General features: G+C 39.0%; 1 protein-coding gene across 5 annotated transcripts in view; it reads right to left on the reverse strand.

Annotated features, from left to right (window-relative positions):
- Nucleotides 1-20563, reverse strand: part of CREB5 (cAMP responsive element binding protein 5) — a 678892-nt gene that overhangs the window by 54915 nt on the left and 603414 nt on the right. For all 5 annotated transcript variants that reach the window (XM_073581352.1, XM_073581350.1, XM_073581351.1 and 2 more), the window contains one exon: nt 6035-6358. In XM_073581352.1, coding sequence (XP_073437453.1) covers nt 6035-6358 — 324 coding nt within the window. The remainder of the gene's footprint in view (nt 1-6034; nt 6359-20563) is intronic.

Here is a 20563-nt window from a genome sequence, read left to right on the forward strand (position 1 = left end):
CTATCTTCTCTATTAATGACTTATCCACCACTGTGGCTGTCTATTAATTTATATTTCCAATGTGTAACAAAGGTGTTTTCCTTTTATACTACCCCTTACGTGATTTTATACTTATAGATTAAAAGCTAAGTTTTATATATAACTTATAAGTCGAATCCTCAGGCTAAAATCCATTGGGGACATTTATAACTAGTATTATATAAAGAATTCTTAAGTCCCCATCCAAATCACGTGCAGCAGATATGTTCTCCCATGCAACTTTTATTCATTTCTAAGGGTAAAAGTGACAGTTTTTTTTTTTACTTTTGGCTTACATATTGTATAACAAGAACAATATTTAGAACATTTTCTTAAAGTGGATGTTTGATTTTTTTTTGTCAATTGTATTTTCTTTGACGTTACCTGGATAGTAAGTTGATCATCTAAATACTGACGCACTCACTGATCAGCAGTTATCCATAAGGAAATCTTGGCAAAGTGTTTTATAGTACTGCAGCAACACGACAGGTGAAATCCTTAGGTGATACACCACTCTTATTAAAGGGAATCTGTCACCTATTTTTTCGTATAGAAGATGCGGCCACCGCCATCAGGGGCTGATCTACAGCATTCTGTAATGCTGTAGATAAGCCCCAAATGTAACCTGAAAGAGAAGAAAAATGAGTTATATTATACTCACCCAGGGGCGGTCCAGGTCCGGTTGGTGTCCGATGGGTGTCGCAGTCCGGTCCGGCGCCTCCCATCTTCTAGCGATGACGTTCTCTTCTTTGCTTCCCGTCGTGGCTCCGGCTCCGGCGCACTGCTCTGCCTTGTTGAGGGCAGAGCAGAATACTGCAGCACGCAGGTGCCGGGAAAGGTCAGAGAGGTTCGGCGCCTGCGCACTGCAGCACTTTGCTCTGCCCTCAACAGGGCAGAGCAGTGCGCCTGTGCCTGCGCCATGATGGGAAGCAAAGAGGACGCCATCGCTAGAAGATGGGATGCGCCGGACCGCGACACCCATCGGACTGGACCGCACCTGGGTGAGTATAATCTAACTCTTTTTTCTTCTCTTTCAGGTTACATCGGGGGCTTAGCTAGGGCATTACAGAATGCTGTAGATAAGCCCTTGATGGCTGTGGACGCATCTTATATACGAAAAATTAGGTGACAGATTCCCTTTAAAGAGGTTGTCCACTACCCTAACTCAGTTACTAGTTTTGCCATAAATGCCTAAGAATAATGCTCCTAAAGAGCCCTATATACCGTTTCTGCCAAGTTTTATGTTGTTTTTTTTATCTTATTGCTTCACTTCCTGTGCCCTGGCATCAACTCTGCTGTCACAGCCATCACTTGCTTTTCACAATCCTTTGCTCTCTTCTTACTAAATTTACCATCAGGCATTGTAACTTCACCTAAACCCCTCGCACTAGTCTCCCACCTTCAGAAAAAGCTCCAACATAATGCCCTGTCCAGCATACTGTTTCGGGGAGTCACTGATACAGGGAATATATGTAACACATGTAACACAAAACACTAGAACACCAGCCCTGGCAATAAAAATGATCCCCTGATACCCCTTACTGACTAATCAAGTTCTACTGTAATAGGATGGATAGTAAGAGAGATGTATGAATGTATGTATATAGTAGATGGAATACAGCAGGGTGTATATATATTACAGAAGGTATAGAGCAATGTCCGGATGCATATATATGTATCCTACTGTACATATACAGATAAGGGAGAACTCTCGTGGGAGAAATGTGCATGGAGATGGCAGAGTTGTGTCTGCAGCTGTATACACAGGAGCATTGAGTGAGCTCTGCTGAATAGAGCCCCGCCCTCCTACGCAGCATGAAAAGTCACATGACAGTGATGTCACATCAGATTCCACAGCCAGGAAGTCAGAGATCATGTGACCAAGAGAGTAGCTCAGGTTACAGAAGGATTTAGGAAAGCAAATAATTTACAAAAAAGCTTATTTGTGGCAGTTAGCTCACATGAAAAGAACTTATAAAGTAGTGGTCAAAATGGTTTGTCTGTGTAATGTGGCTGGTCCTCCTAAAGAATGTACACTCTTTCTAGCTGCTCTCTGATGCGGCTAATAGACGAGGGTCCTGAGCAAGAAACACAATTCCCTAATTGGTTATTTGAAAATAGGTTTCCTAAACTAGACAGCCCCTGGTGACATCACAGAACATCTGACAATCTTACAAGTCTAAAAATTAAAATAGTGGAATAAATACGGCCCAGGTAACGCTGCCTCTCATCACCTTACACTGCTCTTTTCTTTCCTTTCTCTTAAGTACATGTCTGTAGGAACAGCCTGTTTATTTGGAAGCCGCACCTGTAGGGCTGTTCTGATTTTTATCTTTTTTGGTAATGAGCTCTGTAAATGAATAGGCTCAAAGAGCAAATTTTAACTTTTCAGCATGGCTGTCACATAAAAGACAGTCTGTTAATTTGTACACAGAGTATAGCACAAGATTTTCGAGACGTAGGAGCTCTGTAATTTATGTGTCTGCAGCCTTGTTTGTAACACATCTGCCGTCTGACTAGAATTTCAGCCAAAACGGTTTCCCTTCTTAATGTATTTACTGCACAGATGAGCATTTATGAGCTTGATTTAAACACCTCTACTAATCACATATATAGCAGGCTGCACCCCCAGACAACAAGTGTACACTAGACACAGGGGCTAGCAGCATCTGAAAGCAGTCTTGTATTTTCCTTCAATGGTTACTTAAAGGAAAATACAGCAATTTGGAGCATAATTGCTGTCTCCTGACGTCAAAAACGGGTAATTATTCATCAAGTATGTTTTTGGTTTGGGACAATTGTTTTTTCCTGTAGAAAGAAGTCACAGGTATTTTGGAGCAATGTGTTTAAAGCGTCCTTCAGTCCAGCACCTGCAGAGATGAGGCAATTCCCTAACTTGTCAATGATATATTAGCATCTCTATGTTATTTTTTAATTATGCTTGAGTGTGGATACAGTCATATGTTAAAGTTTGGGCACCCCTATTAATGTTAACCTTTTTTCTTTATAACAATTTTGGTTTTTGCAACAGCTATTTCAGTTTCATATATCTAATAACTGATGGACTCAGTTATATTTCTGGATTCAAATGAGGTTTATTGTACTAACAGAAAATGTGCAATCTGCATTTAAACAAAATTTGACCGGTGCAAAAGTATGGGCACCCTTATCATTTTCTTGATTTGAACACTCCTAACTACTTTTTACTGACTTCCTGAAGCACTAAATTGGTTTTGTAACCTCATTGAGCTTTGAACTTCATAGCCAGGTGTGTCAAATCATGAGAAAAGGTTTTTAAGGTGGCCACTTGCAAGTAGTTCTCCTATTTGATTCTCCTATGAAGAGTGGCATCATGGGCTCCTCAAAACAACTCTCAAATGATCTGAAAACAAAGATTATTCAACATAGCTTTTCAGGGGAAGGATACAAAAAGCTGTCTCAGAGATTTAACCTCTCAGTTTCCACTGTGAGGAAAATAGTAAGGAAATGGAAAACACAGGTACAGTTCTTGATAAGCCCAGAAGTGGCAGGCCAAGAAAAATATCAGAAAGGCAGAGAAGAAGAATGGTGAGAACAGTCAAGGACAATCCACAGACCACCTCCATAGACCTACAGCATCATCTTGCTGCATATGGTGTCACTGTGCATCGGTCAACAATACAGCGCACTTTGCAAAAGGAGAAGCTGTATGGGAGAGTGATGCGAAAGAAGCCGTTTCTGCAAGCACGCCACAAGCAGAGTCGCCTGAGGTATGTAAAAGCACATTTGGACAAGCCAGTTACATTTTGGAAGAAGGTCCTGTGGACTGATGAAACAAAGATTGAGTTGTTTGGTCATACAAAAAGGCATTATGCATGCAGGCTAAAAAACACAGCATTCCAAGAAAAACACTTGCTACCCACTGTAAAATTTGGTGGAGGCTCCATTATGCTTTGGGGCTGTGTGACCAATGCCGGCACCGGGAATCTTGTTAAAGTTGAGGGTCACATGGATTCAACTCAGTATCAGCAGATTCCTGACAATAATGTGCAAGAATCAGTGACGAAGTTGAAGTTACGCAGGGGATGGATATTTCAGCAAGACAATGATCCAAAACACCGCTCCAAATCTACTCAGGCATTCATGCAGAGGAACAATTACAATGTTCTGGAATGGCCATCCCAGTCCCCAGACCTGAATATCATTGAACATCTGTGGGATGATTTGAAGTGGGCTGTCCATGCTCGGCGACCATCAAACTTAACTGAACTGGAATTGTTTTGTAAACAGGAATGGTCACAAATACCTTCATCCAGGATCCAGGAACTCATTAATAGCTACAGGAAGCGACTAGAGGCTGTTATTTTTGCAAAAGTAGGATCTACGAAATATTAATGTCACTTTTATGTTGAGGTGCCCATACTCTTGCACCGGTCAAATTTTGGTTAAATGCAGATTGCACGTTTTCTGTTAGTACAATAAACCTCATTTGAATCCAGAAATATAACTGAGTCCATCAGTTATTAGATATATGAAACTGAAATAGCTGTTGCAAAAACCAAAATTGTTATAAAGAAAAAAGGTTAACATTAATAGGGGTGCCCAAACTTTAACATATGACTGTATGAGTTTTCACCTGCTGTGAACCCATAATGCACTAGCTATCCTGACATTGGTATCATATATTACACAGAGAACAACAGGCCATTAAAGGGGTTGTCCACTACTAGGAGAACGCCTTCTTAAACTAAAGGTTTGGCCCAGATAAAAAAATAAAGCCTATACTCGCCTCCCATGCCACCTCCGTTCTAGGGGTGTCAGCACTCATGGACTCAGGGCTGTGATGCGGTGTTGAGACACATGACACTGGCGCCCAATCAGCAATTGCATTACTGTCTCGACCTTCAGACAAACTGAACATGAAGAAAAAGTTCGGCATGAGCCTCAGCCATGGCCTCATGTTCAGTTTGTGTGAAGGCGGAGACAGTGATGCCTGCGCTGATTGGACACCGGCGTCATGTGTCACAAAACCGCATCACAGCCCCGGGGAGAGAGAGTGCTGACACCGCGAGAATGGCCCCGGCACTTACTCGCCATATTTCATTTGTCCGAAGGCGGAGACAGTGACGCGAGCTCTGATTGGGCGCCGGTGTCACGTGTCACAGCACTGCCGTGAGAGTACCAGGGAGAGTGAGTGCCAGCACTGTGGGAAGGGCGCCGACACTGGAGGTGAGTATAGGTTTTATTATTTTATCTGGACTAAACATTTTGATCAAGAAGGTGTTGTCCTAGTATAAGACAACCCTTGTCAGCTACATTTAAAAAAAAATGCTGGTGTTTCAAAGTGTGCTTTTTATGGATTTCAAAACACCAGAAAATAATACATTATGCTGCTCTCAGATTAGCGGTGTTTATGGTCGACCACCACTCAATTCACATATATGGGACTGATGGACAGGCTATCTCTGTCAGTACTATACATGTGCATGGAGAAACGATTGGACAGGTACATGATTGCACCATTCATAACGGGGATATTTGAGCCTCTATTCTCAGATCAGTGCAAGTCCCAACAGTTGTACCACTGGGTTCTAATATTTATCACCCATGCAGAGGCGGTAGTGATCTGTAGCACAAAATTAAACTCCAATATAAAGATTTGTGAAAAAGTCAATCAGCAAAAAATATGTCTACAGTAGGTTCATTAAAAAAAATATAGATTCACTTAATAATTGGTGAAATTAAAAGTTTTGAAATAAAAGGTTTATTAAAGGATACTCATTCATATGATTGCACTTTATCCATAAATCACTGGTTAAAAATAATTATAAATGACAATTTTCTAGTTCAAATTTTAATTTCAGCTTGCTTCCGTGCTTGTGAAATTTTTATTTCTAGATGCATTTTCACTGCCATGTTATTTTAGTCAACTTCTGTAATATCCACATCATCATTTTTTACTTTAATGTATCTATTATATTGATGACAATGAGTGACTACAATAATAAACATAAGAGGGAAATTCATGGACACTGACCTGTGCTTGACCGCCACTGTGCAGAGGGGCATGTGGTGACGTCTGGTGGTGTGGCTGATGAGGGTGCAGATGTGAATGAGAGTGATGATGAGGATGCCCTTGGTGATGAGGTTGAGAATGGGGATGATGTGCTTGCTGCTGGTGCTGCTGATGAGAGTATGGGTGATGTTGCGTCAAATTTTGATGCTGATGAGGATGAGAGTGCATATGATGATGCGGAGTCTGTTCCTGCCGGGAGCTCATCATTTCCATCATGTGTCCCATTGAATTCATATTTCCATTAGATATAGTTCCAGGGTGATGGGATAAAGCTGCTTTTAATCTCTATAGAGAGAAGAAAATATTAATGAATAATCATAACATTAACATAATTATAGAAATATATGAATATACAAATCCATTAAAATTATTATTATTTATTATAGCTCCACTAATTCCAATTTATTCCATAACTTGATATCAAGGACATAAGTTAAAGGACTGGCAAGACATGCACTATAGGTATTGGGTAACGTAAGAGGAACCAATGAGAAAATTATAGAAAATGATAGGCCTGGGAGAAATTATTTCATACAAATGGCTGAATTATGATTACATTTATGAAAATCTTTTTCGTTTTTTGTTGTGTTTTTGATGAAAACAAGCAAAAAAAAGAATACAAAATAATACAAAATCACTTTGCGCCATTGTTGTAACTGCACTCAAAGAATCTGCTTATGTGAGCTGCTGAAGTGTACAGTTACATATTTGCAATATATGTACCCATTAGCATTCATGCAAATCCATTTTCTTCAATCAATTTGCGTTGTTGGCAATTTCTCTTACGGAATGGCAGCTCAACCAATTCAATCAAGAGATTTATTACTCAAAGTTAAAATCTAGTGGAGGAGTTAAAGCAATCTATCCACGATAAACTGTATAGCCCCTTAATGAGATGACTACTGTACTTGCATTCTAAACAGTCTGTGTTTATAAAATGTAACCTGAATGTGAACCGGGGGCCTGGAAAATCCTAATCTGTAAAGTGACTGATTGCTGATCTCTCAACGTGCTCCATATGTTCAATATTATGTTAGAATAATGACCTCAAATTACATTGATACACTCTGCCAAAACATTAGAGCTCTGTATTGCTTCTCATAGGCTAATTATAGAGTAGATATTCTCCTCTGTAATATTAAATTACATTACCTAGCAATGTTGAAGACCACCATACCTGACATTACTTGAAAGGCTTATATGTAAACTCGCTGATATTTCTGTAAATACATTTTTATTAGATTTTCATACACAAATGAACTTAACATTAGGTTTACTTAAAGGTGCATAAAATCTTATAGTAACACAAAGATGGGATTATTTTATAAGATAAGGAATGTGTATGGAAAAATGTATCAGTCTGTATATAAAACTGGAAAAGGGACTGGTTGGAAGCAAGAGACTAATAAGAAAAGGGACTCGTTGGAAGAGGTGAAAAAAGAAAGAGGTGAATAGATGAAAAAATATTTCGAAGAACCTCTTTATGGTGTTTAAGTTTATGTTCACACATTGCTTTGTTGCTGCCTCCTTTCTGCAGCCAACATCGGATGTCTTGGCTGTAAAAAAGGTGTGGACATAAAGCATGTTTTGCTGACTTTTTTTGCTACTTTTCCTGCTTCGTTTTCAGCTTTGCTTCCACCATACAAGCATGAACACTGCAAGGTGTTAAGCCACCAATGCAAGACATGTGTGAAACCATAAAACATTTTTGGAAAAAAGGGCAAATTGATTTACTTTCACACATTGGTCAGGGCCATTGAGTTGGTCAGGTATTGTTCAATTTCACACATTAGTCAGGCTTTTTGTTTAGTTTTACATTGTGGTCGGCCATTGAATTACTAGGGCAAGTGTTTATTTTAACATAATTTAATTAAACTGTGTGAATCCTAAAGCCCCCTTCGCACATAGCGATATCGCTAGTGATATCGCTAAAGCGTCACCGATTTTGTGGCGCAACAGCGATATCGGTAGCGGTCTCGCTACATGTGACACTTACCCATGACTCGGCTCTCCGCTGGATATCGCTGATTGCACGAGATCGGCCTGGTCCATTTCTCATCGTCGGCTTCCTGCTGGCGCCGATGAGCGACTCCATGGATGAGGGCGGAAGATGTCACCCTTGCTGCGTGTGACAGGTAAGTGACGACCGCCGACCACTGCTGCATCGCTAGTGAGATCTGCCTGTTTGGCAGCTCACTAGTGACCATTTAGCGATGCACCAGCGATCGTGACCTGGTCGTATCGCTGTTGGGATCGCTGGTGCACCACTAAATGTAACGGGACCTTAACTGCCATTCTCAGGTGAGGACACCAGGACATTTTGGTTTAAACTTGAGAAAATCACAAAAATAAATGGGTTTCACATCCTGCTGTAACTGCTTTTTTCACTAAAAATGCAGCAAAAACTGATGGCAACTTTTTTTTGCTGCATTTTTGCTACTTTTTGGCACTTACAGCCTTACACCACATCCTCCATGTCTCTGTTTTTCATTGTCTCCTGTTGCACACATTCTTTTTGGCCACGTCACTCCAGACCTGTTTTTTTGGCTTGAGTGGCCTTGGACGTCGGTGCACCTGACCTGTCACTTGAGCAAATCTCAAGGCCTTGGCCAGGACAGAAGAGGCTGAAGAGAAAGGGGAAAGTGGAAAAGAAGAAATGTGGAGGACCAGATGGCGGGCTGCAGAACAAGGACTCTTATGCATTTTTTTAATCATCTGCTGGCCCTCTACAGTTCAGCAAAAATTTTGTGCAGAGCGAATTGCAAAAAATCTCTATTTTGGGAAATCACTTTTTTAAAAAAATTTGAAATTTAATTCCACTTAAATAAATTTGCTGATCTCTAGTAGATACAGGATATCCTGCCCTTTAACCAACAGTCAATGTCATTTTCTATATAATAAATGTTTTTGAAATAATTTTTTTTCTATGTTATATTTTAATAAATATGGTTCTACAATTGAGGAGGACACAAATAAATGTTGCTTTAACCTAATACATGCTCTTGTAGTAGTTGCCAGTTGTTGCAGGGCAGAGTTGTAGAATATAAATTGTTCCATTCTGATAATTGTTTTTACAGAAATACAATTATCATTTTGGATAGAAAAAAATCTTGATGTATGCCAACTCCAGTACTTGTAAAAGCAATTAAAATTGTTTTTATGGCAAGTATCAAATGTCACCTTGAATCTTTTTAAGCACTGACTAGTGTGTAATAGATGTTAACTGCAAAACCATTTTTTTCCTGCTTCCACAGTTTATGGACTATGCTTTGGCCAGGAGACTAACATTTATCTTTATATATGCAATTTCCTGAGGTGGTTTGCAAAAAATAGCAATTCCACACCATGTTGTTATTATAACAAGAGATATGGCATTGATAACTAGAGTACTCCTAAAATGCTCAGCACGGGTATAAGCAATGCTGTACGCTGCTCAAAATAGGAAAATATAGAGTTTTCATATTTTATTTTATTTTTATCCAGGAGTTGATGAAAATCCACTTTCAACTGACTAATATCTCCTGCTTAACAAAAATGCACCAAAAATTTGCCAGAAAAGTCATAGGCGAGAACAGCATTGGTTTTTTTTTAATTATTATTTTTATTTATCACAACCAAAGAAAAAATATGCCGGGACAGAAAGAATCAATCCAATGTATGGAAATATCAAAAGTTTATCAAATATAATGTTAAGAACAATGGGTGAAGACAATCCCATAAATACAGACAAAAGTTAAAACTGATGGGTGATCTGCTGTGGGAAACCTCCACTAACGTTATGCACTATATGTATGTACAGTCATGTGTTAAAGTTTGGGCACCCCTATTAATGTTAACCTTTTTTCTTTATAACAATTTTGGTTTTTGCAACAGCTATTTCAGTTTCATATCTCTAATAACTGATGAACTCAGTTATATTTCTGGATTCAAATGAGGTTTATTGTACTAACAGAAAACGTGCAATCTGCATTTAAACAAAATTTGACCGGTGCAAAAGTATGGGCACCCTTATCATTTTCTTGATTTGAACACTCCTAACTACTTTTTACTGACTTCCTGAAGCACTAAATTGGTTTTGTAACCTCATTGAGCTTTGAACTTCATAGCCAGGTGTATCAAATCATGAGAAAAGGTATTTAAGGTGGCCACTTGCAAGTAGTTCTCCTATTTGATTCTCCTATGAAGAGTGGCATCATGGGCTCCTCAAAACAACTCTCAAATGATCTGAAAACAAAGATTATTCAACATAGCTTTTCAGGGGAAGGATACAAAAAGTTGTCTCAGAGATTTAACCTGTCAGTTTCCATTGTGAGGAACATAGTAAGGAAATGAAAGAACACAGGTACAGTTCTTGTTAAGCCCAGAAGTGGCAGGCAAAGAAAAATATCAGAAAGGCAGAGAAGAAGAATGGTGAGAACAGTCAAGGACAATCCACAGACCACCTCCAAAGACCTGCAGCATCATCTTGCTGCAGATGGTGTCACTGTGCATCGGTCAACAATACAGCGCACTTTGCACAAGGAGAAGCTGTATGGGAGAGTGATGCGAAAGAAGCCGTTTATGCAAGCACGCCACAAGCAGAGTCACCTGAGGTATGCAAAAGCACATTTGGACAAGCCAGTTACATTTTGGAAGAAGGTCCTGTGGACTGATGAAACAAAGATTGAGTTGTTTGGTCATACAAAAAGGTGTTATGCATGGAGGCTAAAAAACACAGCATTCCAAGAAAAACACTTGCTACCCACAGTAAAATTTGGTGGAGGTTCCATCATGCTTTGGGGCTGTGTGGCCAATGCCAGCACTGGGAATCTTGTTAAAGTTGAGGGTCGCATGGATTCAACTCAGTATCAGCAGATTCTTGACAATAATGTGTAAGAATCAGTGACGAAGGGGATGGATATTTTAGCAAGACAATGATCCAAAACACCGCTCCAAATCTACTCAGGCATTCATGCAGAGGAACAATTACAATGTTCTGGAATGGCCATCCCAGTCCCCAAACCTGAATATCATTGAACATCTGTGGGATGATTTGAAGCGGGCTGTCCATGCTCGGCGACCATCAAACTTAACTGAACTGGAATTGTTTTGTAATCAGGAATGGTCACAAATACCTTCATCCAGGATCCAGGAACTCATTAATAGCTACAGGAAGCGACTAGAGGCTGTTATTTTTGCAAAAGGAGCATCTACGAAATATTAATGTCACTTTTATGTTGAGGTGCCCATACTTTTGGACCGGTCAAATTTTGTTAAAACGCAGATTGCACATTTTCTGTTAGTACAATAAACCTCATTTGAATCCAGAAATATAACTGAGTCCATCAGTTATTAGATATATGAAACTGAAATAGCTGTTGCAAAAACCAAAATTGTTATAAAGAAAAAAGGATAACATTAATAGGGGTGCCCAAACTTTATCATATGACTGTATACACAGGACAAAGTCAGTGCATAGTAAATTATACAAACAGATGAGAAACACATACATATGGAATATTATTCCACAGTATAAAAGAATATATATATACCTAAAAGTCTATTTCCATACTGGAAATTTTTATTTAGCCGAAATTTGCAGACAAAGCTGCACAAAATCAATGCTATTAGACTACGTTCAGACAACCATATTTTCAGCCTGACCGTGAGTGCTGACCGTGGAAAAACTGACATAGCATGGACAGGACTAGGGTCAAAGTTATTCAATTGGGTTGTTCAGGTGACTGTATTTTTCCATGGACCGAATATCTGCGTGAAAACAAATCACACCATGCGCTGTTCTCTTCTGTGTTTTGCACGAGACTCGCTTATTAGATGCAAAAAGATAATCAAATCAACCATATAGCATCAATATAGGCCTGATGAAGGCACTGTCCCCGCCATCTTGGTACTCCTTGTATATCATCAATGCTGACACATAAAAACAAATGCCATTCGGATGCAATAAGGATTGCATACAGATGACGTACAGATCACAAAACGGATTAAATATTGTCCATTTTTCCTGGATGAGAAGAAAATCAGACAATTTATTATACTCTTGTGTGAACTTAGCCTTACCGCAGCATATCATTAGTCTCCTGACTATAATCTCCCATTTATTGCAGCTGCCAGAAAGTGCACACATCCTGCTGTACAGTATGCAGTCAATGCTGGAAGGATGTGTGTACCTCTAATAACTCAAGTATTCAGGCAGATTTACTATTCAAAATGCATGAGAATTCTGACTCAAAATGAATCACATTTATGTGTTTTGGACACTTTATGAGCCTTACTTGACAATGGGGCATGGTTTAAGGTTTGCAACGTTATGCCAACATTTTGGTGCAAAAAAACTGATCTAAAGTAAACCGACCAAGAAGAGAATAAAGCTAGAAAAATGTGTCTAAAGATATGTAAAATGTATCATCCAGTATGAACCTCAGTGATAAATTTCCACCTACAGCTCTGGCAAAAATTAAGAGACCACTTCCAAATGTTCAGTTCGTCTGATTTTTCTCTTTATAGGTATATTTTTGAGTAAAATGTAAATTGTTCTTTTAGGCTACAAACTTCTGACAACATGTCTTCGAATTTCCAAGCAAAAAATTTTGTTTTCTTTTTCTGAAAAGGAGAAATGGTCAAAATTAAAAAAACAAAACAAAACAAAACTGTGCTTTCAGACCTCAAATAATGTAAAGAAAACAAGTTCATAATCATTAAGAAACAACAATACTAATGTTTTAACTCAGGAAGAGTTCAGAAATCAATATTTTGTGGAATAACCATAATTTTTTAAAACAGCTTTCATGCTTCTTGGTATGCTTGCCACCAGTCTTTCAAAATGCTTCTGTTGCAAAAATGTAAGCAGTTCTTCTTTGTTTGATGGCTTGTGACTATCCATCATCCTCTTGATTACATTCCAGAGGTTTTCAATGGGGTTTAGGTCTGGCGAATGGGTTGCCCATGACAGGGTTTTGATGTGATGGTTTCCTAATTTTTGCTCAAGCTGTATATAATCTAATTCTAAACTGTGTAAATTTGAGACAGTGTTAGTAAATTGTTTTGCTTCTACAGACTTACAACTACTATATATACATTTATAAAACTGAACATGTGGTTCTTAGGCTATGTGCACACGCTGCGGATTGGTCCGCGGATTTTTCCACGCAGATTTTGCAAAATCCGCAGGTCAGAAGACCTACGGTTTATCTGCGGATTATCTTGTGGGTTTGCCCTGCGGTTTATCACCTCTACAATGGAGGAGAGGCAAACCGCAGCCGAATCCACAGAAAAGAATAACATGTCAATTCTTTCTGCATATTGGAAACCGCAGCAAAAAACGCGCGGAAAATTCTGCACCGTGTGCACTGCGGTTTCCATTTTCCATAGGTTATAATGGTACTGTACAACACAGCAGATTCTGCTGTGTATCCGCAGGGCCAAATCCGCTGCGGATCCGTAGCAGAATCCGCAGCGTGTGCACATACCCTTAGTATCCGCAGCGGATTTGGCCCTGTGGACCCGCAGCAGTTTCTGCTGCGTTGTACAGTACCATTAAAATCAATGAAAAACAAAAAACTCTGTGCACACGCTGTGGATTTTTCTGCGGTTTCAAATCCGCAGCATGTCAATTCTTTGTGCGGAATCTGCAGCGGTTTCACACCTTCTCCATTGTAGAGGTGTGAAACCGCAGGCTAATCCGCAGATAAACGGCAGGTCTTTTGACCTGCGGATTTACTTGCGGATTTTGCCAAATCTGCAGACCAATCCGCAGCCTGTGCACTCACCCTAAGTTTAACATCGTGATCAGACTGTATGAGGCCCACCGCCACATCATGGTGAGCCTCACAGTGGGTCCCTAGACTAAAAGGTGCGGGAGGCTGCAAGAGGAATTCTGCCTATTTTCACTCCTATATATGTGAAAGGTGAGATTTTCACATCCATTCACTTCACATATTGGTGCTGTGTTGTGACCAATGTTGCTGTGCTTATGGGGTGATGCAGCCTGGAGTTATAGGGACTCAACCCTGCAACATGGGTGCTGTGAGGCACCAGGTCGCCTGCTTAGTAAATTGCTTTGCTTCTACAGACTTTCGCTGTAATGCTGGTTTGCACAGGCGTGGCACCTTTTAGGCTAGGGACCCATTGATAGGTTCACCGTGACGTGGTAGTGGGCTTCGTACATTCCGATTAGAATGTTACACTAAGAGCCTCATGTTCAGTTTTGTAAACTTTTGTCTTTTTTGCTACAGTGCTTTAATATAATTCCTTTGCACACCTTGCCCTGTACATTTAAGTCGGGGTGCACGTGTATGGAGCAGTCTCAGTATCTTTGCCAGCTTCATACAAGACAGGGGGCCACTGTGATAAAAAGCTGTCCTCTGCCTGTAAAAACAGTGCTAACCACGATTGTTGCTTTTTAACTATTTAAATGTTGATGTCAAACATTGCCAGCTGCGCCTAAGTCACGCAATTGCCAATGTGCATGCTCTCCGACACCCACTGATTCCTGCAACGCGATCACAGTGAGGGTACCGATGGTCTACCATGGCAGCCGAGGACCTGTAGAAGGCTCCTGTCACCGCCATCTTTATACTCCTCTGAACCTATAGCCTGAACTTCGAAGGAGACTGTCATTTATACTATATACTACAATGCTGCAAAAGAACTAAAGAATAAAGAAAAATATCAGTTTCCAAAACGAAAAAAAAAAAAATCACAGCGGGCATGAGATTTCCATAAATGCCATCAATGTCTGTAAGACACTGCATTTTTTGAGCTGTGAAAATATACAAAGTCAAAAACTCATCAGAAACTCATGGGAAGTTGATAAATCTTCTGCACTGTAAAACTGTAATAAGTTTCCTGGGGGGTAACCTAATAACTGGATATTCATTTTAATACAATCCTACACGTTTTCTGCTATTATACAAAATGCCAAAATAGATGCTTTTGAATAGTTTTAGTTTATCTTGTAAAACAAGGGATAAAATCAGATAAATGAAGTGTTAAGTTGTATGAGCTACATTAGGTGGGGGACCCTGAAGTAATGACAATGGCAGAATAGATGTAATAAGCATTCCTGTCACTATGTGTTACAATCAAGCATACCAAGAACCATATAAAAAAATCTGACACGCAGCTGGTTTAAGTCAATGGGGGGATTTGAATTAGGCCTGTGTAGCTCAGAAACTCCCAGCACTCACTCCCTAGTGGAAGGGTGGTCCAGCTGCCTTGGAAATAAACTGCATTAAAAAACTCCTATTTACCTCTCCCAGTCCCCACAGTGCTACTCTCACTCAGCTGCAATCGAAACTAGGCGAAAGCACACAAATACTTCAGTGACAAACTATAGGACATGAGATAGGAATTTGTATTCTTATGTAATGTTTTGTCATGGAAATAAGTAAATAGATTTGTCAAAAAGTTTTATACTAAAGGGCATGTCACACTAAGAGATATCGCTAGCAATATCGCTATAACTTGTGACGTTATAGCGATATTGTTAGCGATATCGCTGTGTCTGATACTTACCTACAACCCGCTCCCCCGCTGGTTATCGCTGATTGCGCGAGAACGTCCTGGACTGTTTCTCGTCGTCAGCTTCCTGTGGCGCTTCCTGCTGTGAAGACGAACGACGCATGGAGCTGGGCGGGAGGACGCAGGATCGCCTAGTGTGACAGGTAAGTAGCGACCCCTGTCCCCAGCGATGTCGCTGGTGAGATATGCCTGTGTGGCAGCTCCCTAGCGACCACTTAGCGATGTACCAGCGATCCTGACAGCGTCATATCGCTGGTCGGGATCGCTGGTACATCGCTAAGTGTGACAGTACCTTTACAGAAAGGTTTTTTTGAAGATTGATGACATGGCAGCTTGAGGTTCCATTCACTAACTTTTTGAAGCATTTTATCAGACCTGTAAGAAACATATTTATGTGCTTGTTTCCCATACATACTTTCTATTTATTTGTAATTGTTTTTATTTCTATAGAAAAGCCTATTGGAAAATGCATGAAAAAGATATCACACCTACAACTCAAAAAATGTATTAAAAGTGTGAAACAACATCACAACTAAAGAATTCTGCACGACTCAAAAATGGGCCAAAAGTGAGAAAAATATGGTTACAAAAAATGTCATTGGTTACAGTGTCATATTTTCTTGGGGATTGAAAATAAGTGGCTATAGTATTTTTACTGCTAGGGGATGAGGCCAAAAATCACCAGATAATGTGGTGCAAAAACGTCAGCATTTTTGCCTAACAAATAACTGGACGTAAAACTACTCTTCGGGTATGTACAATATACGTGAGCCATTTTCGCAATGTACCGTACCTCCTGTATTGAAAATGACGTAGCAAAATCCCCAGAGGTATCATCATTGCGGATATAGTATGGTTACTTGGGTTGTCAGTGTTAGATTCTTAGACAACCCATTTAATTTGCAACTTTTACCATTTGCATTTGGTGAAATCCATGGTATCATCCAACGCGCCAATCTATTTACACAGCGGATATCCTTTGCAGCAAAGCGTGAGATTTTTTTTTTTTAAAGAGCTGCTACTGTAATACACAGTGGATTTTGTGACCTCCGTGTGCTGCACATATGCTCAGTGTGCACATACCCTTAAATCCCTAAAAATTCAATACAATTCATTACAAGAAAAAAAATAATTACAAATTTGGCCACTGAATGCGTTTCTGTTTGAAAAGAAAACCTGAATTTACAATGCTCTAACTACAAAAAATATATAATTTATTTGTTTAGAATTTATTAATTTTTCTTAATTATTTTATACAAATGCAGACATATAGTGGTTTTTTTTGGGCGTGATGCTGTATTACAGGAAGGAAAATATCTTCATAGCAGCACCATATGTCACCAAGTGGTATGTATCATGTGTAGGCTTTAGGCACAATGTTCTATGTATTTTGTCACCAGTTTTCTTTTATAAAGCAGGAATAAAACATATATGAAGTTTTTAATGAATTGGCAATTAAGTGAGCCGCAGTTAAAGTTAAAATGCTTATTTTCAGTATTTTCTTTTTTTACTTCACAGTCAATGTTTGAATCCTTCACATATAAATAAATGTGTTCTCCGGATATATTATTTTGTAAGGGACGGGTTTGTGTCCTTAGAAGCTGGACGCCCATTATCACATATCTCTACATGAACCATCAAGGTCTTACTATAATAGAGTTTCTGCAAATTAAATACATTTACAAAATCGTTATTGCTTTTTTTTTAGCGAGATTACTTGCTTTCTCTGTTTAGAACTCAACAAACCCATCAAGGATAAAATAAATTGTTTGCATTTAGTCCACCGGCAAGGGAATTGACTTTATTTGTTTTAATTGTAAAAATCTGTTCTACTTAAGTGAGGAAAACAGAAAAAAAAAACCTAAGCGGTGATGCCGAGAGTGGACGTGCTTTGGTTTATTTCAACTCACACTGGGACTATATGAAAAAGTGATAGATTATATTTTTTATGTCTGCTTTCTTGGCTCATAATGTGTGTAATTTGTAGGTCTGAGTTACAAAAAAAGCAATAAAATCTTGAAAAAAAGTATGCTAGAGTTACTTGTATTGCACTGAATTGGCAAGTGTTTAATGTAATGCGTTTGGTGCTTCGATAACATTAGAACAGAAGAGAAAAATAATGTCCTTGTCAAATGCTACATTCCTGTGAATAGCTAATTTCACCTCCTCGAATTTGTAATGTGGTCACATCATTTTGGATTGGGGGGGAACTGATGGTTTCCTAATACAACACTTTAGTTAGCAACACAAAACATAACAAAACACTGCCACAAGTGAAATCCCTATGCAGGCAGTGGTCCAGGATGAGAACAGTGATTCCCAAATCTAGGCAAGCAGTGTGCATTTCAATGGAGCCACACACGCTTTCAATTATCTACTGGATGGAAGAGTTTTGCAGCCTTCAATTCTGTAGCCCTGCACATGACTACAATCTGCTTCTCTTGGGAGTAATCTATACTCACCGGGGAAATGATGCTGCAACAGAACTTCTGCAAGGAGACCTGTACTGAAAGCTGCCGAGTAGTTGCAAGCACATTTCTACTACTATTATTTTAGCATTATCATATTTATTGCATTTTATTCATTTAATTTAGCTATTATATTATATTTATTATTATGCTGTTACTTATACATATTGTTAATTTTAATCAAGACAACAAAAATATTAATAAGAAAAAAGAATTATTCCGCACAAAGGACTTGAGGAGAATTAGAGGAAAAGTGGCTGCACCACACACAGCCAACAATCAGGTGTGGTGCTGAATCTAGAGTGAAGTATTCCACTATCAATGATATTTATCAAAAATACACATATATTAAAAGTTAAGTAACCTTATAAATTATTTGCTTTTCATAGACTTTGTATACAACTACGTTGGAGCTTTTGTAAGGTGGCACAGTCTTGGATTATGTCACTTTTACTGGAATAAATAGACACCATGGCAGAAATCAGATGGATGGTTTGCATCCTGTATTTGACTGATCCATCTTCTGCATGAGTCTGTTTTTCTGTTCCTAAGGATTTCCTAATGCAAATGAGGCTATTATTACATGAATATTAACAAAAAATTAGGCACTCTCTTGGACTCCTACCAGAAAGAAGGGCTTTGTGGGAGCTCATATGACAGACAGTAGCTATGGTCTAATGCTGGCCACACATAGCTGTTGGCCAAACATTCATTTGGTAGACAGTTATCTCTCCTGACTCCTCCAAAGACACGAGTGCTCATGTGTTTTCAACAGGGAAAAGAAGAAACAAAAGGATTGACTATTGAAATTTAAAAGGACCAATCCTTTTCTAAACCAACATCATTTGTTGGGGGCAGAGTCCAGTGACCCCCATACATATCAGTTGGCCATCTGGTACTGCAAAAATCATCAGATTCAGCTGACTTTCACCTATCTCTTTGGGGACTTAACAATAGAATAAAGCTTAACCATTTGCTGGAGAAAAAATTGGCAGAAGTATTAAATATAATATTTTTTATGAATGGAGAATACAATATGAAATCACTTCATACAGTAAAGCTAAGTATGGTTCATTAGAGAGAGGCAGAGGGGAAACAAACACCAGGAAAAATGACCACTATAATATGGGCTCATTTTGGTCTTTGTTATGTGACCCTCTTACTTCCATGCAAGCCTAGGCATACAATATACAGCTTCTTCTGCTTATTAAGGTACATGAGTTGGTACAGTAGGCTATAAGTGCAAGTAATGGCCACTATTTGTTAGCCTGGCATATATATAAGGATTGCAATACTAAGAGTTTTATGTCTTGTGTCTCTTTCTAAGTCCTAGTTAGTGATGAGTGGACCCATGTAAGTTGGGGTTCTGGTACCCAACCTAAACTCTATTTCAAAGTTTGCTTTGGGGTACCAGAACTGTACCAGAACCTGAACCCAATTGAAAACAATGGGAACCCGAACTTTTGACCTGGGAAAACATCTCTTGCTTTCTTCAATGGACTTCCCCGGAAACGCTGAAAATTGCAACCAACTTTTGAGAGAAGTCCGTGTTTGATGATTAGTGCCAGACGCTAACTGTCCAGTAGGAATCCCGAAGTTTTAAGTTCACGTTTGCTCATCTCTAGACCTAATATTCAATATGATGTTCTAAAAAACAAGTGTCAAACATATTATTCTTCACTACTTACCTTTTAATTATAATTCTGTTGCTAAATAAACCTTAGAGATTTAGGGAATGGCTATTGTTCATGCTAAGCCCCCCTCCCTCCTCTGCCTCTTTCCTATTATAATATGAGTTACTGTTTACAGTAGACCCTTCTTGGCTATCCTACAGCATGAAACAGATGTTGAATATGAACAGCTAAGGTTATCTTAAACATAGTATACGCCATTCAGTATCCAACAACTATATATATGAAGCTAGAAATTATACTCAGCTTCTATATAAGCATATCTATGCATGTTAAAAAGCAATAATGAAAAAAAGGATCACTAATGTGCAAGACAAGCTTATTATAAATCCTAGCAAGAGGAGGTCGACAGCTGCTTGGCAAAAAGCAAGGCAGACTACTAGAAAGTAGACACTGAAGAACTGAAATAATGAATCACATCTTAAGAATTTTGGTAACAAATATTTGATATGTATTAACGACAGCCTAACATCAGAAAGACCCTGGCATCAAATAATTTGATCAATAAGTGCCATAGTGTTTCACTACAGGCGAAATACTTAATATTCCCATTATGAGCAAGGCTAAGTCAGGTCTTTCACAATAGCAAGCATTTCTCTGTGAGATCAAGCCAAAACAGCAGGAGAGTAGCATTCATTCTAACATGTGCAAATGGCAGAAACTTTGAAGAGAGAAGTGAGAATTAAGTTCTAAATGTTCCATAAGACTATGCTGGGAAAGAAGGAATTTTACAATTCATTCCACCAAAATAATAACTGAGGACACAAGAACGTTCAGAGTACTTTGGTTTTAAATGACAAGATACTTTT

The sequence above is a fragment of the Dendrobates tinctorius genome, unplaced genomic scaffold (assembly GCF_039654945.1).
Source record: "Dendrobates tinctorius isolate UK_male_01 unplaced genomic scaffold, ASM3965494v1 ptg000070l, whole genome shotgun sequence".
NCBI lineage: Eukaryota > Metazoa > Chordata > Amphibia > Anura > Dendrobatidae > Dendrobates > Dendrobates tinctorius.